The sequence below is a fragment of the Passer domesticus genome, chromosome 13, assembly GCF_036417665.1.
Source record: "Passer domesticus isolate bPasDom1 chromosome 13, bPasDom1.hap1, whole genome shotgun sequence".
In the NCBI taxonomy this organism is placed as follows: Eukaryota; Metazoa; Chordata; class Aves; order Passeriformes; family Passeridae; genus Passer; species Passer domesticus.
This window is the reverse complement of record NC_087486.1, coordinates 3,132,687-3,155,444: the sequence shown is the minus strand read 5'-3', so window position 1 is coordinate 3,155,444 and position 22,758 is coordinate 3,132,687. Positions and strand designations below refer to the sequence as shown.

Sequence of the window (22,758 nt, the reverse complement as noted above, 5' to 3'; positions counted from 1 at the left end):
TGCCCTGACCCACGGAGACAACGCTGCTCCAGCTGAGAGAGGCCTCAGGCAGGGCTGGTTACCTTCTGCCTCACTCCAGCCTGTCCCTGGACAACAGGAGGGCTTCAGCCAAGACCTGCAGCTGCTCCAGGACCTCTCGCTGCATCTCCACAGCCACGTGGAACACGTGGTGGTCGGAGCTGTTGTACATCACAGCGTTCTGGAACATGAGCATCAGGTCACACTGGAACTGCATCACGGACTGGATGTGTCCCTTTGACAGCCTCCTCTTTATGCTGCTTAAATCCATGGGCCTACAAAAGACAGAGAGGAGAAGAATGAAACTGCAACCCAGGGCCTGGCATCCTTTGGGATCTGCATGAGTGTGCTTGTTCTCATTTCAGGGTGGCCCTGAAAGCACAGCTATTTTCAATCAATTTTATTGCTTAAGACACACAGGGGGGAGTGAGAAAGGCTTTTCTTCTGAGCCAGACAAAAGTGAGTTCAGCCAATGCGACACTTGCTATCCAATCAACTTGGCAGGTCATTAGCAGTCACCTCTGGAAAAAATGGGATGCTGGGCTCCAGAGAAGGCAAGCAGTAATTAGTCTTCAGGAAGTCAGTCCAGGTCTTAGTGGAGAAAGAAAAGTTACTAAAATAGGTATCTATTAAACCCCCTAAAGATCGAATGGTGCCACCAGCAAAAATAGCAGTGCTGGTAAGGGGAACATGATAGGGAATAAATATTACTTCCCTTACTTTGACAGAATGGGAAAATGAATGGCTGCAGAGAGGACAGCTGTGACCAGAATAGAACATGATTCAGCTCTGAAAAAATGCCGTTAATCTCTCTGGGAAATATTCTTGTGACCCACTTCTGTGCTGAGAGTGAAACATCTGGGGCGCTCGCAGCGGGTGAGGAGGGGGCATCTCCTGAGGCACATTCCAGGCACGGGGAGAAGGGACTGCTGAGCTGCAGGGCCTGGATGCCCTGCCCAGGGACTGTCCCTGCAATGAGCCAGCACAGGGCAGGCACAATTCCCACCAGCTCCAGAGGCAGTGCAAGCTTCCAGGTTCTAATTACCCAGAAGGGAGTTTTACTGAAAGGAATCAGTGGGAGATGCTGGTGACAGCCAAACTCTGGAAAAGGAGGAAGGAAACCATCCCACTGGCCCTTTGGAAACCAGAGAAGACAGAAAACAACCCGAGAGAAATCAGCCAGTGAGCACTTCCTCCACAAACTCACCTCTTCACCACATCCCTGTATCCAGGGGCTTGTTTCTCTGACACTGGCTTCAGGAACGGGCTGCTGAACCTACAGGGACAAGGACAAGGAATGTTCTCTGCCTGCCCCTGCACCAAAAACATGGAGCAGGGCTTGCCTCTCCCTGCTGGCCCTGAGGCACAGCCAGGGTTGTGCCAGCTGTGTGGGAAGCAGCATTTGGGCTCTGCCACATTAAGCAGAGGAAATCAATATGCAGTGTTCTCTCCAGCTCTGCAGCAGGCAGCTGTTCCCAAAGCAAAGTCCTGGAGAGACAGGCCAGCCCTGGGAGGGGAGGACTGGGACAGGTGACCCAGGAGCTGGGACAGGAGACACAGGAGCTGGGACTCGGGGCAGTGTGTTCAGGACATGCTGGTGCAGCTCTCTGCTCTCACATACCTGTGGCTGGCTATCATCCTCCAGATGGACAGGAGCTTTTTTTTGAGGATCAGGTGCTGGAGGGGGTTATTCCAGCTTGGCTGCAGCCTGTGGAGTGAAGATACTGCCAGATATCACACTCGAGACAAAGTAGGAGGTGACAATTCTGCTGGCTCCCACCACATCCAGGTGGATGAAGCTACAAAAAGCCTCTGAGTGTGATGGTGGGAGTGTTCTGCACCAAAATGCACAACTGAACATCCAGAGTGCAGGAAGATGCAGGACAAGAGGTAAAAGCAAAGCTCAGATAAGGAACAGCACCAAACTGGATAGAAAAACATCAAGCTACTCTGCAGTTCAGAACTTTACTGAGGAGGTTTTAATGAAGTTTCTCTTCCCAAAATCCCACGTTTTTCTTTTTAAAGTTCCAAGTTATCACACAGGTGGCAGAGCCTGCATGTGACTGACACACCTGCGCCTGCTCAGAGGGGCTGGTAATGCTGGGCTGTGCATGGCCTGACAGAGCCTGATGTGCAGCTCACACCAGGCCTGTTTGACTGGAGAAAACTTAATTCATGTATTTTCCATTTAATCTCTTATTTAATCTCTACTCTTCTCACTTCACCTTAGGATCAATGCCCTACAACACCAGCAAATCCAGAGCTGGCACAAGTTACCTCCTTCCCCCCTGCTCTGCTTGGCTATCTCACCTCCCTGGATGTGAGCTGTGCCATGCACTTGTTCTCTCGTGTGACAAGGGAAATGTCTCTGTTCTGCTGCATTTGCAAGAGTGCAGAACCAGCCACTTACAGGTGCACGTTGGGAGAGCCTGTGGAGTCCAGCACTGAGGCTGCAGAGGTGCTGTCACTGTCATCTTGATCCAGGGCCTGAGCACTCATCTCTGGTGAGTGCAGCTCATCTGAAGGGGGTTCTCCAGGTGTGTCTTCAGTCTCTTCCTGAAAAGCACAGAGGACACATCTAAAATGGCAGCACATTACCTGAATCCTTCATCTAGAAGCCAGCCTGCTGCATATCCCTTTGCTGCATCCAGGCTCAGCTGGGAGCTCGCCTGCTCTGTTACTCAGAGGATGCTGTTTGACCTCACTCAGACCTTCCCAGCAGGAGCTGTGTGTGATCTCTTGGATGACATCCACCCCTGGCTGACACAAACCCTGTGCAGCTGAGTGGTGCCCAGTGTTGTGTCTGCTCTCTGGGAAGAGTCATGGATGTAGAGAAGGCAATCAGGAGCTGAGGTAAGACTGCCTCAGGCTTGGTAAAGCTGCAGATACAGATAACAGGAACCCCCAGAGTTCAACAAGGTTGTTTCCTCACAAACTCCCACGTTAAAATGACAGGGAATAGACTCAGCCAGGAAGGAGAGTGGTGCTGTTGTTGTAGTGCTTTGCCAGTAAAACGCTCAGAGGGATTTCATGCAGGAGCACCTCAGAATCCTCAACAGATCTGAAGCATGAGCAGACTCCTCAGAAAGAAACTGGACACTGTGTTTGGCTGTGACCACTGGGAGAACTGAGAGGGAGCTGCTGGGAGTAACAGCAGCTGAGAGCAGAGTAACTGCTGGGAATACACTGTCCTGGCTGAACAGGTAAACCCTGGGGGTTATTTGTCTCCAGTGTCCTGAGTTTGCAAGAGAACAAGTATGGAAAAATGGCCCTGTTCCTCCAGTGCTGTGCTGCTTTCCCAGGAACACCCAGCAGGCTGGTGGGAGCCACAGCCCCCAAACACAGGACTGATGCAAAGCCAGGCTAGACAGTGCCTGCTTCTAAGACATGACAGTCCCCAGGGGCAGATGGTTATTGCTGGCACAGCCACGTGGGCCTGAAACCAGCCAAGCTGTGCTGCAAAACACAGCAATTAGAACCAGGCAAGTATTCCAACCTTGCCTTAAACCTGAGAGCAGCCTGCCAGCTCTCATGAGTCACCTTTACACTGCCAAGGAGCAATTCCTCCAACTCACATCTGAGGGTTTCATCTGTAACAAGCTTCCTGTTTATAAAGATACACAGCCATACATAAAAAACACCCTTCCCTCAGACATTTTTTCTGTGCTCCTCATGTGTTTTGTCTCCCCTCTCAGACCCTGGGGCTCCCCATCTCTTCTAGAGCTGGTTTCCTTCACTGTCACATCTCTCACCCAGGGTTAGAGACTCTTTCAGGACCACCTCTCCCCTACCTCTCTTCCCAGGAAGTTTTCTTCCTCATCTTCTGCCAGGATGTGCAGCTGACTTTCCTCTGCTCCTGAGGCTGCTGCTCCTGTGGTCTTTTCCTGGCTCCTCACTTCCTCCCCATCACTCTGCTTCCCCGAGCCACAATAATCCCACAGAGTCTGGGATGACTCTGTGCTGCCAATGCAGAAGGATTCCAACATCTGGGTTACCTGCAAGACAGTGATTTATTACTAAAAATTGTGAAGGCAAAAGGGAGAAGAAATAAACAGCAGAGATGCTATTTTTGCAATCGCTCACGAACGCCTTTCCATTTTTAGGAATCCTTGCAAAATCTGATGAAGCCCTGTGTTGTTATTACAGTGTCAGTTCATGACATTTCTGTGCTTAAGGGTGAGCTGTGTTTTGGCAAAGCAGCTGCTTGGGTGCAGTGGGAGCTCCAAATGGGAGGAAAAGCTGGGCTTGGGCCGGGGAGAATGTGAGCCCAGAGCTTCTGCTGTGCCCCCAGACTGTTTCTGTTAGATGGTGCAGGCCTGAAAACCCCAATGTTTCAGGAAGGTCTGAACTTTGCTGCCCACCTTCCTGTAATCCAACCAGCCCTACCTCCAAGAGGACCTGGAGAGGACTGTCGTTTTCACATGGCTTCTCTGCCTCGTGGTTATCCTCACTATCATCCTTCCCGAGAGGCTCACTCAGCTCCATCTCATGGTCTGCCTCTTGGCTGCTCCCCTCTGGTTTCCCCACGGCCTCCTCTTCAGTGTTTCTCCAGCTCATCACATCCAGCTCCAAGCTTGAATCCCAGTCAGGAAGAGACTGGAAATCACTGTTCTCTGACTTGATGGGAGATTCCATCTCAGACTTCCAGGCATGGCCCATCTGCAAACAATGAAAATACAACAATTTCTTTGTACCCTGCTCCAGAACTGCCAAGCCCAGCTCATTTCTTGACACCCTTGGAGGGCCACAGCATGGGAAGGACTCTGGGGTGAGCAGCCTTCACCTCACAGCACATGGCAGGGCTGCAGCTCTGCTACACAAACTGCTGCTGCACAGAAACTGGATTTCAGGTTTTCTGCTGCTTTTTCTGTGCTCTCTCCCTGCCCTGGTCAGTGGGTCACTGCTCAGGGCATGCTGAGCTGTCTGGGAGCATGTGGCTTTGTGATGCTCCATATTTCAGGTGCTGAAGGCACCCAGCAAGCTCAGACTGAGTCCTGCTGGGGCTCCTCAGCTGCTGAGTGTTGGGAACAACTGGTGACTCCAAGGACAACTCACTGAAATTCCACTTGCTGCCCCCTGAGAACTTTTTATACCGGAGATAACTTACTCCAGCCCTTACAGACAGAGTTTTGAGAGTGACAGGTGTGATTTATCTGGACGGAGATCTCTCATGTACCCGAGCCAGAACAATTATAACCACATGGTCACACACCAACAGGCACGGTTCCACTGCAGAAAATAAAACTTTGCATTCTCTTAAGAAGAAAGAAACGAATAATTTCATCTCTGTTCATTAGTCCACGCCTAAATGTCTTCTACTGCACAAGTGCATTCTGAGTCCTCTAAGCCTGGGGAAATGATTGCAGAGCCACAGTTCAACAGGAAAGGATATCACAAAATCCTCATCTTGCCACTGAATGGAGCTGCCTGGATGCTGCACCTATGGAGAATTCTCTGCATTAATTAACACTGTCTTTAGAATCTCCAGTTAATTACGTACAACCTAATTTTTTCAGAGTTTTACACAAGCACATTTCTCACTGATTGTCTTTTCTGTTCTCAGGACTGCTAGCACAGCTCCACATTCAGCTTATGGTGCATAACTGGGAGAAACACAGAATCCACTGGGTCTGGGATGAGAAAACTGCTTTGCTTATTTTGTGAACTTGCAAGCAGAGTTTGGATCTGAAAGCCTGTCCTTCTGAAACCTCTTTCAAAGTTCACTTCAGATGAAATTTGATGAAGTAGGAGATAACATTACCTGCTCTCAGCTTCCAGGTGAGGGAGTTGGGCAAACTGAGATTCCATCTGAGGAGAAAGCCTGTGCCTGGAGCTCTCTCCTGCAGCCTCAGCAGAGCTGCCACGAGCAGAGGCACAGAAAAGCCTCAGCCTGGGGTGATCTGATCACTTGTGATCATCCTTCTGTGCTCCAGAGGGACAAATGCTGAAAATCAGGAAGTCCTGGGAACTTGGGCATGAGATTAAAGAGATCTTCAGCCTTATGTTCAGTTTTACCAAATCCTGGAAGACTCAAGATGCCAGAGAGCAGAACAGAGAACAGTGCAAGACATGATGAGTGAAATAATCACAGACAGCTCAGCTCTGCACCAATTCCGGACAAAATGACACAGACTTGAACTTTTAATTAAGAATTGCCTGACAGTTCTTAATTATGTTGGCTACGTAAGTCACTAGCAAAGAACCTCTCTCAAATTGGAAAGTTTTAGTTCTCTTTGCAGAGATCAGACACTGCACAACCCTTGCTGTTCTGGGTAAAAGCTGTTAAAAATCAAAAAGACAGCCTTTAAAAAGAACTTACATGTCAAAACAAGAAAAATGATAAAAGCCTCAACTCTAATAAATGAAATGTAGAATCCACATAAAGTAGGCAAAAAAAAAAAAAAGGAAAAAGAGAACAATTTGCTAAAGACATAAAAGCAAATAAAAACAAAAAACTTCATCAAAAACATCAGAAGCAGAGAGCTGCCAGATGATCAGTGGGGATGACACATGATCAGTGCCAAACATCTCAGTGGAAAATAGGGCCAGTTGGAAAAACCAAATTAATCATCATTATCAGCAGTTGCCACAGAGGAGCTCACATGAGACCTTCTCTTGGGATGGGTCTGAGAGATGATATCTAATTAAAATGTCAACAGGGGAGATTTTAGAACAATTTGAGAGAGTGAATAAACCTTAGAACCCACTGGGATTCATTTGTGAGCTCTAAAGAAGCTTAAATATAACGTGACCAAGCCTATGCTGTGGAAGTTGTCATTTAAGAAGAAAACCAGAAAGGGGTGACAGTTTTATCTGTCTGTAAAAGGGTGGGTGCTGGGAGATGCAGCACAGTAAAACATCAGCCCTGTACCAGACAGATTAGAACAAAGTATTAGGAAGAAGAGAATTAGTAAGTAGTCTGAGCACAAGATGATGAATTGGGAAAGAGGGAATGAGGCTCCATAGAGAAAATCCTGTCTTGGAATTTTAAAGCTCTTAAACATCATTAAAGACTATTAAAATGTCATGGGACTAGAGAAAAGTCTGAGAGAAAAATACCTGGTTAGGAAAAGAAACCAAGGGTAGGAAGGAACAGCAATGCTTGCTGTGATGAAAGCAAGTCACCAGAGGCTCTGAGAAAGGTCTTCTCCTTTTGCAGCAGAGACAGTGGCAGGGCAGAGGTGTTGGAGATGGTGCCAGACTCTTCTCAGAGCCCAAAGTGACAGGAGACAGGGATGACAAGCTGCACCACAGGAAAGTCTGACTGGGTGTAAGGTAAATATTTGAAGCTGGCCCTGCTCTGAGCAGCTGAATGAAGTAAGGGAATGCACAGAGGTTCTTTCCAACTTAGAATCGTGGAACAGGTTGGGTTGGGAGGGACCTTTAAAGGCTGACTGGGTCCTGCCCCCTGCCATGGGCAGGGACACCTTCCACAATTCCAAGCTGTTCAGAGCCTCGTCCAACTTGGCCTCCAACACTTCAGGGATGGGGCATCCACAGCTTCTCTGGGTAACCTGTGCCAGGGCCTCCTCACTGTAAAAAAAATCTTCACTCAGTCTAAATGGGCCCTCTTATACTTTAGAACCATTACCTTGTCCTGTCACAACAGGCAGTGCTAAAATGTTTGTCCCTAACTGAAATCACTCCATAAAGCATGAAAAACTAAGCCTCTGTAACTTTTTGTGCTATGAACTGAGAACAATAAAAATTCAAACCAGAAGTTTGCTCCCGGGTTTAGCAGCCAAAGACAATTAACCAATCACCAAAGCAAGGCAGTTTCAGCATTTCCACATCAGTGACTCTTGGTGAAAATTCACCTCAGCAATACACAGGACTTGACACAGCAGGCACGGCCAACTTCAACACTGAACTTGTGAAAATTGAGAACTCTTACTGGATAAGGGAACAATGCCTCTGGTCTTAATCCCAGTGACTCAGTTTCCTGAAACCTGTCTACCAGAAAGCTGCACCCTGGATGTGCTGCACGGAGGGCAGAGCACTCCCAGCTGCTGCAGCAATCAAGGATGGTGTCATTCTGTTGTTTTCTTTTCCCCCATGAAAGGTTGTGTGGGCAGAAAACATGCAAGTTTCATCTCAGGTCATACGAGCAGAAAAAGTGACTTGGAAATTCTCGCGGAGAACTTAAACCTTCATGCTGCTGAGGAAAAGGACTGCAATTCCCAGTAGAAACAGGGCACAAACTCAGATGTGAAACCAGGTACTGGAAATCCTGCCTACGGCTGCTGGGATCACAGCTTTTCACTCTGACTAGTGCAGCCTCCACAGATCTCTGGGGAAATAATGTCAAGTCCTTTTCAATGCATTTTCTCCTAAGGAAAGCTCCAACAAGACTGCAGAATTTAACTTCTCAATGTTTGATCTCCAGTGTCACCACAGTGGTGCCGTATCCTCACTCACTCAAGCAGGGAATCTTCCTCTCCATGCAAGCACTGTGCAGCATTCCTGTGATTTATGGATTGTCTCTAACATCAGAGCTCTGCCATGCATGTGTGCTATAGGGAGAACTGGAAAAGAATTCTATTTGCAGGTAGTCCAGGTGGGGATCCAGGCTGGTACCACAGGGCTCCTCCCTGCAGAGCTGTGATGCTCAGTACACTGCACACGGGTTTGTTCCCAGATTTTAATATACATCACATTTACACAGCACTAGTAAAAATCTGTACACTTCACATTACAGTACGTACGAGCCACCAGCTGCTAGCTAACACCAGAACACTGATGAAGCCCAAGACAACTGCCCTAAAACAGGCAGGGGGGCTGCTCTTCCCCTCTAGGGAAGTTTCTTTGGGTTACACATTCTGACAAGACACTGCTTTCCAGAAGGGCAAGCGAAGGTGGTGAACCAGGTCCCAGAAATGGACCTGCAGCTTTTCCTCCTCCTCCAGCAGCTGTTAAGAGCTGTCTGCTCACACTCCAGCTCCGGATGCCTGGGATTCTGCTGGGATTTTGTGTCTGCAGCATCATTTCTTCATCTTCATGTCTGCCTCGATGGCGCAGCGCCGCCCTCTGGTGCCTCCGTCCTGCTCACAAGGCAAACAAACAGAGTTACACAACCCCGCAGGAACGGAGGGAGGCAGGGACAGAGGGAATTCTGTATCTGGCAACAACTTTTCATGCCTTCCCATCAGGAGAAAGGGAAGCTGTCCCTGCCAAGGCCTGCCTGCAGACCTACCTAAAGCTGGATCTGGACACAGCAGGGTGCTGGGCTTGGCAGCATCTCTGCACTGCTGGAGCCAAGGCACAGACAGGCAACACCTCTGACCCAGACAGATGCTTTTGGAGCCTGGACAGTGCAGGCTTCCCCCTAAGCAGCAGATTCTAGCTTAAGGTGGGAAAAGGAAAACTGCTGACTAACCTACCTGATCAGCTGATCCCTATGGGAAGTGCTCCTCCAGCTGAGTGGCCCTGGCACTAGCTCCCTAGTTCCTCCACACAGCTCCTTTCCACGAGCAGAAGGTGAGCTGAGAGCTTCCTCTGATCCTCTCTCTGGCTGATCTGCTGCCTCTCCTGGAGTACTCCTCTGTCTTTAGATACATGTGAGAGATAAGCACAGCTCTCCATCTTCCTCCTCTCTCTCCTCACAGTAACTCAGAGACTTGGGGTTTCCCAGAGGGAATATTTTTCCAAACACTTCCAGATCATCACGGGCACAGAGCAAGATATTTCTGCAGCAGAGTCTTATTTGCTTTCTGAACCAGGAACAGATAAAGGACACACAGCTGACTCCTCACTCTCCCAAGACCTTTTGTACTGCCTCGGACGTGTGGAAGGGGCAGCTGTATAAACATGAGAGATGTAGGAACTACAGGACTGCACCACTTGGTTTGTCTTCCCACTTACATGGAAAGAAAGCAGGAGAGAAGTCATGGGAAAAAGCAAAAGCAGATGACAAAACAAAAACACTTGGAACCAGAAGAAAAGAGTGAAGCCCCACCCGCTCACCCATTTTGAAAGTAAGGGACTGAAATTTCTCTTCTCAGCTCACAGTGGTGCAGCCCCCAAGTCAAACACGCCCTGCTGCAGTGCTAAGGATGCTGTGACAGTGCAGTGATCACCCAGACAAGGAGCAGAGCACCTGGCAGCAGTACTGCAGAACCTGCTGGAGCCTTTCAATACTTACAAAGAGAGAGAGAAGGAAGGCAGGAGAGCCCATTGGGACACTGTCCTGTTAAAAGGCCAAACAGAAGGACTTATCAGGCATCAGCTACGGAAATGCACACACCACACAGAAGCACTGAGCCCACACATGAGCATAGAGGAACATGTGCCCCACTCCCCTTCCTGCAGGGCGTCAGTCTTATGCAGCAGGAACATAAAAACAGACAAAAAGAGGGATACTGCGAGAGCCAGAATGCCAGGAAAGGGATATTCCCTCCACAGCCACAGCAAGTTTTCCTGGTCTACCAAACAATTCCTGCTCAGTGCAGCTGTCACTAGAACTAAGCAGGCAGCCCCTGCTGTCACAGTCTTGTGTGCACCAGAGTACCTGAGATCACTTCATCAAGTTTGCATGTGTCTTTATAGAAGAAAACACCACAAACCTTCATTGCTTAGATCAGTGTGGAATTCAAAGGTTCTCTGGTGTATTTCACACAGCAAACCAGCCAGTGGTGGCCGATTCTCTAGCTCTAAAAACCTGACTAGAAAGTGAAGGATATGGCAATTCCCTTCACCTTTCTGCCATACCATGGAATCACAGAATCTGTGGAGCTGGAGGGGAACCACAAGGACCACTGAGTCCAGCTCCCTGCCCTGCAGGCCCATCCCAAAGAGGCACACCATGTGCCTGAGAGTATTCACACCTATTCCAATACTCTGCTCATTTTCCTACAGTTTTTTTATCACCTGTTTTTAAAAACAGGTAATAGAAATATTTGGATTACAGAAAAAACTCATGAGACCTGCCTCTGGCATGCTATACAGTTCCAGAACTGAAATCTAACCAACGGACACATTTAAAGAAAAGTTGTTCACATGAAGATGCTGGTGTGGGAACGTTTGCCTCCTTGGTGTGGGAGCTTCATGCAGTATCTTGGGATTCTTTAGAAGATCCCAAGTGCCCTTGCACAGGGTGCAGCATTCTCACCTTCTCTGAAGCATCCTGCTTGCGAGTGGAGTCTCGCCCCCGCAGGCTCTTTGCACTGATCCCTGACTCTGATGTTTGCATCATCAGTTGTGTGGCCAGAAATTGCTGCAAGGAAACCACACTCTCTTAAGATTGTCAGGCAAAACAAGCTCAGTAAGTGCATGTCAGTTACCTATCACAGACCACAGGCTGGGAATGATTGGGTCAGAGGCAGTTTCAGTTCCTTGTGTGCTGCTCAGAATAAGTTCCCCAATTTACCTCAGAAGCCACAAGTCCTGAGGAACTACAAAACCCCAATTCAAAGTCAGCCCTGCCAGCTGGGATATTCTGCTTCAAAGGATATTTTAAATAGCATAAATTCACAGGGCAGTTTCATGTGCACTTTGTATCAACACAAACCAGCACAGCCACCCCGAGAAGCTGTCGCGTCCCCTGTCATTCACCGTTCCTGAGCCACACCCTGGTTCTTGCTGGCTAAGCATTTCCCTGAAGGAAATTACATTTGAAATTGGTCAGGGATGAACATATAAAAAATTATGCTGTTTTTTTTAGCTCACCCACAATCTAGTTCAACACAAACACCTGAGCTACCATGAGAGAGAAGCAGGGAAGGACAGGACCCACTGCATTCAAACACACCAGGAGGGAAACTGTGGTACAGCCACACTTATGGACCAAGGCAGATGCTCTGCCCTGCACTGGCCTCAGCTCAGTACTTTACCTGGATCTGCTCCAGGACATCTCTCTGCATCTCCACAGCCATGTGGTACACGTCATGGTCAGAGCTGTTGTACATCACTGCATTCTGAAACATCAGCATAATGTCACGCTGGAACTCGGCTGTGGTTCGGATCAGCCCGTTCTCAATGTTCTTTTTGATGGTAGACAAATCCATTGGCCTGTGAAAGAAATACAGGCAAAATTGCAACAGAAATGCTTAACTCTTTCCCATCTCCCTTGGAAACAGCCCTGGGTTTGTAATGTGTTTGGTTACAGTGTCTATTTTATTTAGTTGAACAGGTTCTCCCCCATGGGCTGTGCTCCCCAGTACAAGGCCTGGGTCAGAAGACCCAAGGTGTCCAGCAGTTACCTGGAACAGTAACAACAGCCTCAGAGATCTCTCAGGAGAGGCATCTGCCTTCTCCAGGCACCACTGACAAGAGAAACTACGGAGCCACTGAGTTTGAACTGTTTACAAGAGATTTCAGCAGCTAGCAGGTGATTCTGGTAATTCTTCCAGAAAAGTCCACCATCTGGGACAGTAAAAAATACTGATTAAAGAACAGCTTCTAGGAATTCCAAAGGTTAAATCCTACTCTTGGATAGAAACTGAGAGAAACAGATCAGTTTTACCTTACTGATAAAATGTTCTGTGTAAGTCAGTGTACTTCACTCAAAGTCAGGACTGTGCACAGACAGTGCCTGTTACTGGTGATGACTGTTCTTGGGGAAACCTGCTTCTGACTGAATCATGTCAGAAAAAGAACACTTCTCCAAATCCACGCAGCAGGCAAAAATTACATTGTTCCTGCCAGAAATCCCTACAAATATGCAAACACACAGAGTTCTGATGACAGAAGGCTGCTGAGACTCACCTCTGCACGATGCTGTGGTAGCCTGGTGCTATGTCATCAGTCACAGGCTGTAAGAAGACATTGGCATACCTGCAGAAAAAAAGAGTCCACTCAGTGTCTGTCTTGCTGGTAAATATTGGTTTCATGCTCTCCTGTTCATTTGTCTGTAACAATATGACTCATCATCTCCCAGGAGAGATAAGCCTCTGAGATGGGAGAGTGGAGACTTGTCTAGGATTAGTCACTTCTTTCTGCCAAGGCATCAAACTCACCTGTGATTAGCTGCTGCTCTCCAAACCAGCATGATGGCTTTCTTCCAGATCTTCTGAGCCTGTATTGCTTCCTGGTCCTCACTGCACACTGAGCTGGGAAGAGAAGAACATAATTCCTTCAGGAGTCTGATCACTGCCTCAGAGCACAAAACTCATGGTTTGTTTTGTCCTTGACATGCCCATGCTAATCCACGCCAAAGACAGACGGAAAAAGTGGGAGCCGGTACTGGAGTGCTGTCTGCACACTTGCCCTTGTAAGCAAGAACCAAACAAATCATCAACAAATTCTCCCTCAGGACCCACTCAGCAAGCCAGAAAGGGGAATGCTGCAGGGCCTGTGTGCCCTGACACTCACAACTGCGAGGAGGCCGGGCTGCTGGGGATGGAGTCGGCGAGCGCGTGCGACTGCAGCGGCGCGTTGTGGACGCTGAAGCCGTCGTCGCTCTCGCTCACGGGGGGCTCGTTGTCCATCTCTGAGAGATACCCCTCCCCCTGGTCTTCTTCTTTGGGTTCCTCCAGACTGGCAGCCTCGCTGGCACCGTCCTCATCGTCCTCCTCACCCTGCCCATCCTGAAACACAGAGTCCATCAGCTGGCACGGCTACAGCAGCCACTCAGCGCCTCCGAAGCAACTGTGGTTCTGTGAGTAAAGTGATTTTCTTGTGAGGCTGCTGACAACTGTACAGGCACTTCCACAAAAACCCAGTCTCTCCAGCCTGCCCTGCTTGTCCCCACAGACCCAGAAGCACATACATAAACACCATTACATTCTGAAGCCATCTCCCCTTCAGCTGCAGACTGCTCAAAGTGCAGAAAGCTGAACACAAGCTTTGCCTTTCAGCAGACAGCAGCAGCAAGATGCTGCTAATTAACTCAAGATGACTAAAACCAACAGGGAATTACCTTCATTTGACTCCTAAACAGGGCTTGGGCCTCCTCCTTCATTGATTCTGTGAAAGAAAGAAATGCAGAAAGATTGATTCTCCCAAGCAGCCTTTCCTACAAAAGCTCCTGCACCAACGCCTACTGTCCTGCAGTAATTACCACTGCTCCTACAGGTATCTTTTCTCCCTCCTCCCCAAAAAAACTGAACCAGATAACTAACAACTATCCAGCTAATAATGTTGCATGTAAAAGATTTCCTAGCTGAATTAAGTTACCTGACAGCTCAAATTTGTGCTGAACATCAGCCTGTGAGGAGTCTTCACTCACATTTGGGACTTGTGGAGGGGATGAATCATCATCAGGTGGGGTCTGGAGGGAAGAGAAATGCACAAATCTAGATGTTTGTGTCAGCTTACTTCGGTGAAGGTGTGGGCACATCTCACTCACCCTAACCTAACTCCAGGCAATGAGGTTCACTGAGCACCTTCCCAGCAGCAATTCTGCACATGGGTGGGGGGAGATACACAAAGGTACTGCCTACAGCAGAGCTGCTCTGCACATCAGCAGCCTGACTCCCAGGAAAACAGTCAGTCACATTCACTGAAGGGTCACTTCAACCCAGCACTCATTCTTCCTCTAAACTTTGCTCCTACCTGCCACAACTGCTCCTCTTTCCCCACCAGTTCCAGGCAGCCTCTGTGACCACATACCTCTGTCTTCACTGGATTGAGCACTGCATCTTCTCCCTGGGACGACTCTATTTTGATTTCAGAAGTCTCTCCTGATGTTACAGCTGCTCTTTGATCTTCTTCTATCTCTTGGTTTCTAAGCTCTGGAGTTTCTGTCACTCTTGCAGATGTTGGTATGGTTTCTTCAGGGCCCAGCTGACTCTGGTCCTGCTCTGCAAGTTCAGTCTTTATTTCTGGCCCCAGCTCACTGATGCCCATCAGGTCTCGGATTCCCTTTGCCTCTGGCTCCTCACACTCCAGCCTCTCCTGCTTGACAGTCACAGACACTTGTGGCATCTGGGCCTGTTTCTCATGCTCCTGACGAATTGAATGTTCCCAGGGGCCAGGAAGGGTCTGAGGGTCATCGGTGTCTTCGCAGAAAGAAGACAGAGCAGCTTCAACAACTGCTGCATCCAGGACTTCAGGGTGGTCGTCTACCTTTATTGTCAAAACAAACACACAGCAGTGCAGGCCCAGGTCAGAAAGAGGGATTAAAGAAAATTCATGTTATTTGGTACTGAGACAATTGTGGAAATCCCAATCTACTCTGTTTACAAAGTTGCCTTTTTTCAGCCAGAATTGTATCACTCCCTGCAAGAGTTTCTCCTGAAGCTTCAGTTTCAGAAATATGGCATTTCTGGAAAGGATTCTGGGAGCAGTGCTCAGCTGTCTGCCAGAGACATGACCCAAACCCTACCCTCCAAGGAATAAGGACATTTCTTTTTGTACTCTGAAAAGGAGCACCAGTGTCAGACAGGCAGCAGTGGTGTCCTTTCCTGTTGATCTGGAAAATGATGGTGAGAATGTGCATTCTGGAATACTTATTTCTTGCTTGTTTAAACTAAACTGGTGAACAGCAATCATTTGAGATTAACCCAACACAATGTGGAGCAAAAGGGACTCTGCTTTCCCCATTTACCTTGTCCTCAATGATGGCTATAATATTTCCAACCGTATCAAAGTCCAGCTCTTCCCCCGTATAGGACACTGCAATATCCATTTTTTCAGCCAAATCCAGATCTTCTTTCCCATCCATGCAGTGATCTTTGGAAGATCCTGCAGTGCTGCCAGCCCCAGAACCCAGGCACTCCTTCTTGATGGAATCAATGATCATTGATATTTCACTGCTGTCCATGGACACTGTCACAGTGTGGGAATCAGACACTGCCTCCATGGAAACACAGGCTTCTGGCTGGCTCACTGCACAAGGACGAGAGCGACAGTCAGAGACCAAGCTGGAGAAGCCCCCACATAAACCAACACTGCAGTGGGTAAGACCAAGCACCAACCACAAGAATCCCAGGCCCATCCACCCCACCACAGCTTAGATCAATAAAAGACCAATACAGATTTGCTTTCCCACAGCAGAGCCAAAGTGAGATTCCAACCCTTGAACCGCAGTCCAGCAAACCACCAGCACCCCCACCCACACCCAGCACACCCTGTTTAAAACCATCTGTTTGCTCCAGAACCCAGCCATAACCATCCTTTTTGGCCAGGATGGAGAATCTGAGGCGACAAAGCCCAGCTGAGAGCTGGCAGGGGATCCCAGGGGAAGTTCTGCCCTCCAGCAGGACGCGAGCTCTGAGTGCGTGGTCAGGAACGCACCTGTGGCTATGCCTTCTGCAGCTGCAGCTGGAGGCACAACGGCTGGTGCTGACAGCGTGGGCATCATGACAATAGTGGCCTGGGACACAGGCTCTACGGGGGGTGGCAGGAGCTTAGCTGGAGGCTCGCTGGCAACAGCGGAGAAGGAAGCAAGAGGTGAGGTGAACTGTGCAGGGCCAGCTTCTAAAAGCCGGGAAAGCGTAGGGGCACCTAACAGAGAGCAGAAGGGAAAAGCACATGAGCAAGAAGCAGCCACCACTGAAGTTCCACAAAGCCACCACTGGGCTCTTCACTGTCTGGTGGCTTCTTCTGGGGAAAGACATAGAGATACCTATAAAGAGTCCCAAAAGCTGTACAGAGAACCTGCACCAAAAAATGCACGACTCCGGTTGTGTGTGCAGTCTGAGGCAGAATCATGCAGCTACAGAACACTGCACTCACTGTGAGGGATGGACAGACTAAGCCACACATGCACAGAGATGCCCTTCCAAAGGCTCATCCCAAAACAATTATGGGAAATCTGCAAAACAGTGCTGAGAGAGCCACACAAGGTAAGCCAAGACAAACAGTCGTCACAGGAGCTGGGAGGGAGCAGAGGGGATTTCCTTGCAGGTTTTTCCTGGAGAATTCCTCTTACAGCAAAGGTTGCCATTCATCTTAGCTGGAACTTCTGGTCTGAATTTACTGAACTGTCTGGACCAAGCCAACAGGTCTTAAAAACCCACATGTGAATAAGGAAAGCAAGATTATTTGTATGGAATTTTACTGGGGATCAGATCTGGACCATTTTTTCCCCAACTCCCCGTGAACAAACCCTTTCTTTCTAAACTCAGATGCCCGGTATTAGCCAGTGTCAAACCCAGAAAACCAGACTGCATGGATCAGGAGTGGATCAAACTGAATTCTTTCAGTCACTCTTTTAAGGATTAGGGTTTTCTTAAAAAGTAGGGGTGATACGAACAGGGAAATAGGAATACAAATGATAGAGAAGCCCCCAAACCAGCCAGGTAGACATCATCTTTCCCCCAGGAAAATCCACAGAACAGTCTGAAGGTACATCTTAAGGGAGAAGTGTACAGGGAGAGGCCCAAGTTACCTGAAGCAGCTGGAGATGCAGGGACAGCACCAGGTGCTGACTGCATTTCCCCACTGTGCAGCACTGGAAGGACACTTCCTACCTCCAGCAGCACTCCAGAGCTGTTCATGTGACCAGAGGCCACTGCCATTTCGTTTTCACCGACCTGTCAAAGGAGGATGAGACTCAAGTTCCTGGAGATACCACCACACCAGTGATTCTCTGCCAGATGTGCACCTCCATGAACAGGACCAGCATTTCTCTGGTGTCCCAGCATTTCTCCTGTAGTTTTTATTCAGGCTAGCCCCTGCCTGAGGCCCCTCACACAAGTGCAGAACAGGACAGTGTGAAACTGTTGCTGCTCTTCAGCTGTAACACAGCTGCAGTGCTACCCTCCTTTGTGGGGAGGCCAAGTGCATCATTTGCTCTCTCACAGGTCTGTTCAAGGACCTCACAATCCTTTACACATACGAATCTCTCTAGACCCTGAGATGGCACAGAAATATCCTTCATTTTGAGTTGAGGGAAGCAGATGTACCAAGATGGGAAGTAACTTGATCAAGGTCACACAGTGAACCTACGATGGACCTTGAAACAGATGGAACCAGTCCTGTTCCTACAAGGAAAACTCAGCCTTCCACAGCCATTACCTTTCCCTGCTCCACTTTACGTTACATCCTGCAAACACAAAATCCATGGAACATTTACCCGAGCTAACAAATAGAAAAAACCCTAAATCTGGCTACTATGAAGAAAAAATCAACAGCAACACACCTGCCCCATCACACAAGCACTAACCCAGGGAATCTGTGTCACAAGCAGGCTGATGGCTGCTGCTTTCAGACTGGGCTCTGAACAGTGTCAGCATCTCCTAAGACTTCCCAGGTCACTAACACCACAAGTGGGTTCTCATCACAGTGATTCTAGTAACTGTCTACAATTAGGAGAAAACTGAAGCACTTCTGTACAGGTCATAAATGCCATCCAAGGATTCCCTACTCTTGTACACATTAAAAATACTGAAACATGCCTTCCTGACAAGGTGTAAAGAATTGTGAGCCCAGTGTAGGGATCACCAGGAACACCACGGAGGCTGATGGGGATGATGCTGACTGACAGGTTCCCTTCCCTGAGGAGAACTCTTTCCCCTAGCAAACCCTGCAACTCCAACTCCTTATGACTGAGGGGACAGCCAGTGCTACGTGCTGCACGAGCCCTGCAGTCCTGCTGGGAAAGGGGCTCACCTCTGCAGCTCACAGGGGTATTTATACCTCTCAGATTATCACTTCTGCTGGGACTCTCACAAAACTGCACATTTTTAAAAATTCTTTGCAGATTCCCCTTTTTCAGTGGGAAAGCCTGGAGCAAATTGTTTGTGTGCTTGCATATATGAGCAGAGAGCTCCATACCAGCCTGGGGCTTGTGGGCAGGAGACTGCCCTTCTTCAGCAGCTCTGAGAGCAGAGGGGAAGGAGGCGGAGTTGCTTTTTGTCCTAGCATCTTTTTCTGGGGTGAATCATCAGTGACTGGGGTCATGGGGGCATCCAGGGGAGCAGAGCCTGGAGGGGTGTCAGGGATTCCAATGAAGGAGGCAACTGGGGTGCTGGGCAATGTCCCTGGCGTGACCTGAGAAAGAGAAAAACCACACTGTTCAAAGCCACACTCCACCACACGGACCAGCCCCGCTTGCTGCTTCCCCCAAGAGCATTGATCCAGCACACCACAGACACCTACTCCATTCACTCACTGCCCCTGCTCCAGGCATTGCTTTCACCCTTTCCCTGCCCTGCAGAGCCACTTCCCAGGCACTCACAGCCTGCCTGGCCAACCCACTGATGCCCCTACACGGCCTTTGATCCAGGCACTGGATCACCAGACAGGGAAGAGGACATGGATCTTGATCAGCACTGTCACAACCACACTACAGCACCTGAGTCTGCAAAGCAAGGCAAGGGCTTCTCCCCAGCCCCTCCTCTGTGGTGGCTGCAGAGCCCCACGTCCCAGGCTGGGCTCTCCCTCCTGCCCAGAGCAGGATCTTACCCCGGGACTGGCCTCGTCCCCGGCGGGCTGGGCCAGGTCTCCCAGGGAATAATCCCCGCCCGGGGAGGTGGAGCCTGCAGGAGAACGGACCATCACCCCCGTCAGCCTCCGCGGCGGGTTCTTAATGGCCTGGCGAGCTGCAAGAGAACACAAACTGCAGTGAGATTCTGTGACTCCATCGTGGGCAGCCCCCAAGAGTCACCTTTGACTTTATCCTGAAGAATTTTAAGAGAAGAATTTATGTTATAGGAATTTCTTGCACCCCACTAGGTTCAGTTCCCAAAATACTGACTTTGGGTAATGCACTCCAGCTGTGGGTTTCTCTAGCAGCTGGGCATTCACCACCTCCCAGCATCAAATTCAATGCCCCAAGAGTTATGAAGAACTAAACATTCAGAATAAAAGTTTCTTCCCCTTATCTTCAGTGACCAGGGGAAACTAAAGGTGTGGAAAGCCTGACATTCTAACACAGAGCTCCTTACAAATCCTGCTTTCCCTTGGATACTCCTTTCCTGAAGATTTTATTCCTTTTTCAGAAGGCTCTGCCTTTTACCCTGTCACAAATACAGTGCTGGAAAGAGAATATAGCCTCTCTCTCCAACTCTAGGGTCAAGGAATTCCTCCTGCAGGTCTTAACAAGACTTCAGTATTTTCTAAGTGTTCTTATGAATTTATGCATGCGTCTGAGGAAAATGAAGGCACCTCATTTCCAGCTTACCCTGATAAGCAGCATCTGTAGCCTTCCTCTTCACTTCTGCCTCCTCCTCTTCCATTTTTTTCTTTCTGTACACAGAACAAAAACCTGCTGTCACAGGGTGTCTCAGTTCTCCTTAATTCCCCCTTCAAAATGAGTTTTATTGATGCCCACCCTGTTATCTCCAGATATCAAACCACTCCTGTGGACTCAGGCTCAACTCCCCCAGGGTGAGCAGCAGAGCCAGAGAATGACACAGTGGGCAGGAAAAACATGGTTCTGCAAGCCATGGCCAAGCTCCTTACTGAGCAACTCCAAAGGATGTTCCACAGCAGCTGCCATCCCCCAGCCCAAGCTGTCCCCCCTGAGGCCACAGCATCTGCCCAGCTGCCCCACTTCTCTTAACCCAAACTATGTGGAGCAAGAGATGCTGGACAAACAGAGTGTCAGGAAACTACAATCTCAGAAGAAATAATGAAATAACCCACATCATAATCTCATTGCACAGCTCCTCCAGTCTGTTATCCATGTGTCCAGCCTGGATCAGCTCTGCATCTTTCTTGAGTTGCCTGTAATAATAAAATCTTGTTACATTTTGATCACTGAACTGGACACCTTAAGCAGCATTTTCACCTCAATCACCATCCCACTTGGACTACTTTTTGAGGACAGGACTCTCAGGTGTGCAACATTTTAAAACCTCTGTCATGTACCTGTATTTTTCCTGTGTCTCTTTAATAATTTTCTTCAGCTCCTCGACCCGCTCTGCAGTCAGTTTCCGCACAATAACATCTTCCACTGTCTCCACAACTTCTCCCTTCTCACCACGTTTTCTTCTACAGAACAAGAGAAAGAAAAGCTCAGACACAAACCACAAGAAAACTCAGTTCCTCTTTTATAAATGGCTGCTTTCTGTCATTCATGACATGCTTATGCAAAAAAAAAAAAAAATCTATTTTTTTCTTCACTAACTCTACTAAGCCATTTAATTTTGCAACTCTAGTGCTGAAGATCATTTACAAACAAACCAGTTGCACACAAATATTACTTTTACATCTTTAAGTTAATATTGTGTTAAGTCCCCAGACAAAATGCCTGGAATTAGGAGCAGTAAATAACCCATATCACAGAGCTGTAGTAACAACACTGATAAGAAAACTGTTAAGAAGGAGTCCCCTCAGCTGCTGCAGCTGTGCTGGGGTCAGACTTGGTACTCACTTCGGGGTCTCCGTGGTCTCCAAGAGCTCTGAGTACTGAGATGCACAGTGCTGAGAAGAAACAAAGGAAGTCAGAGGATGGTTAGCTTGCCCAAACAGCAAGGCACACCAAAATACATGGACATCCACAAATTCCCAAGGCAAGGAATTTCACAGCTCAATCACATGCCTGGTGAAGGATCTCTTTAATTAGCCTTACTCAGTAACTGTGTACTGGATAAAGCATGGAACAATTCATCCCAAATTCATCCTCAGTATGGCTTTTCTGATTGTGCAGAGATTTGGTGTCCAAGATTCAGGTGTCAGTGTCTTACCTTTTGGGAAAACCAGTCAGGTGGGCGTCCTGGCTCTGCAAAAGGTTTGATGGCTCTGCTGACTGAGACCCTGTGGGAGGGAAATGGCAAGTCACTATCAAGTTACCTTCTCCCCCAACCAACATGCAGAGAAAAGATGAAAACCTCTCTTTGCATCACTGAATAGCCCTGCTAAACTTGATAAACTCACCAAGGAGTTTTACAAGTCTCAAAAAATTCTACCTGCTTCTAATGAACAGTAATTTCACTCCTTTGCTTTGAAAAGCAAGTTTCTTGCATCTGGTTATGTGATTACATTTCCACAAAACCCTCACTTTAGTGAGCACAAAAATACAGTAAAACAGAGCTATAGGCTCAGGAATCTGTTACCAAAAATCTCTGTTCACAACTCACCTCATCTAATTATGAACACAGAATCATAGAACGGGTTGGGAAGGACCTTAAAGATCATCTTGCTCCAACCCCCTGCCATGGGCAGGGACATCTTCCCCCATCCCAGGCTGCTCCCAGCCCTGTCCAACCTGCCCATGGACACTTCCAGGGATGGGCAGCCACAGCTTCTCTGGACAACCACTGCAGTGCCTCACCAGCCTCACAGTAAAGAACTTTTCCCCAATTTCCAACCAAACCCTCTCTGAGTCTGAAGCCATTCCCCCTATCCTGACACCCCACGTCCTTGTCCAAACCCCCTCTCCAGCACCGCTGCCCTGCCCGCGCCCGTACCAGTTCTGGTCGCCGCTGCGCATGACGGAGGAGGCCAGGCAGAGCTTCTCGCGGATGGACCAGGGCTCGGTGGGGCCGGCGCTCAGCAGCTTGTGCTCTGCGGGACAGGGCAGGAGTGTGCGGGGGCCGCGCCCGGCCACGGCGGGACTCGAACCCGCGGCTCCACGGCTGGCCCCGCCCCTCCCGGACTCTTCGGCCCCGCCCCTGACAGGATCCATTGGCCCCGCCCCGCGCCCCCGCTGGCTCTTTCCGGGAGGGTCCTCCGGAACCGCTCCGTTCTCCCCGGGCCATTCCCTTGCCCCTTCTCCTCCCCAGCCCCGCCGCCGCTCGCTCCCCGCCGCGCTTCCCGCCCAGCCCCGCACTCACTCCCCGGCCCCGCCGCCATCTTCCCCGCCCGGCCCGGAGGGCGGCAGGGGCGGCGCCGCGCGCAAAGCCCGCCGGGAGGCGGCCGAGCGCTGCCACGCCCCCCTCGCCGAGTGCGCGCGCGCGCGGGCGGCCGGTTGCC

At 49.2% G+C, this 22,758-nt stretch overlaps 1 protein-coding gene and 2 long non-coding RNA genes across 6 annotated transcripts; 2 read left to right on the top strand and 1 right to left on the bottom strand.

Moving 5' to 3' along the window:
- Positions 1-70: 70 nt before the first annotated feature.
- On the bottom strand, positions 71-22,690 carry BRD8 (bromodomain containing 8). 4 transcript variants are annotated; one of them, XM_064387713.1, is made up of 27 exons: positions 22,620-22,690; positions 22,254-22,350; positions 21,531-21,600; positions 21,218-21,267; positions 20,713-20,835; positions 20,488-20,568; positions 20,024-20,088; positions 19,306-19,442; positions 18,676-18,891; positions 17,288-17,432; positions 16,192-16,401; positions 15,503-15,783; positions 14,566-15,021; positions 14,131-14,224; positions 13,874-13,920; positions 13,327-13,541; positions 12,972-13,064; positions 12,721-12,789; positions 11,847-12,024; positions 11,126-11,230; positions 10,160-10,204; positions 4,405-4,677; positions 3,810-4,013; positions 2,429-2,574; positions 1,640-1,726; positions 1,226-1,294; positions 71-293 (listed from the first exon to the last, which is right to left on the bottom strand). In XM_064387713.1, exons 1-27 carry the CDS (start codon positions 22,636-22,638, stop codon positions 71-73), a joined length of 3,798 nt encoding a protein of 1,265 aa, XP_064243783.1. In that variant the 5' UTR covers positions 22,639-22,690. The 4 variants fall into 4 exon arrangements, with proteins under 4 accessions (XP_064243783.1, XP_064243785.1, XP_064243786.1 ...); XM_064387715.1 differs by lacking the exon at positions 10,160-10,204; XM_064387716.1 differs by lacking the exon at positions 18,676-18,891 and having other exon boundaries at positions 22,620-22,689.
- Positions 173-7,694, top strand: LOC135280023 (uncharacterized). Its single transcript, XR_010347117.1, has 3 exons — positions 173-894; positions 5,582-5,762; positions 7,178-7,694. It is a non-coding gene; the product is annotated as an uncharacterized LOC135280023 (long non-coding RNA).
- Positions 2,570-3,953, top strand: LOC135280024 (uncharacterized). Its single transcript, XR_010347118.1, has 2 exons — positions 2,570-2,871; positions 2,974-3,953. It is a non-coding gene; the product is annotated as an uncharacterized LOC135280024 (long non-coding RNA).
- Positions 22,691-22,758: the final 68 nt, after the last annotated feature.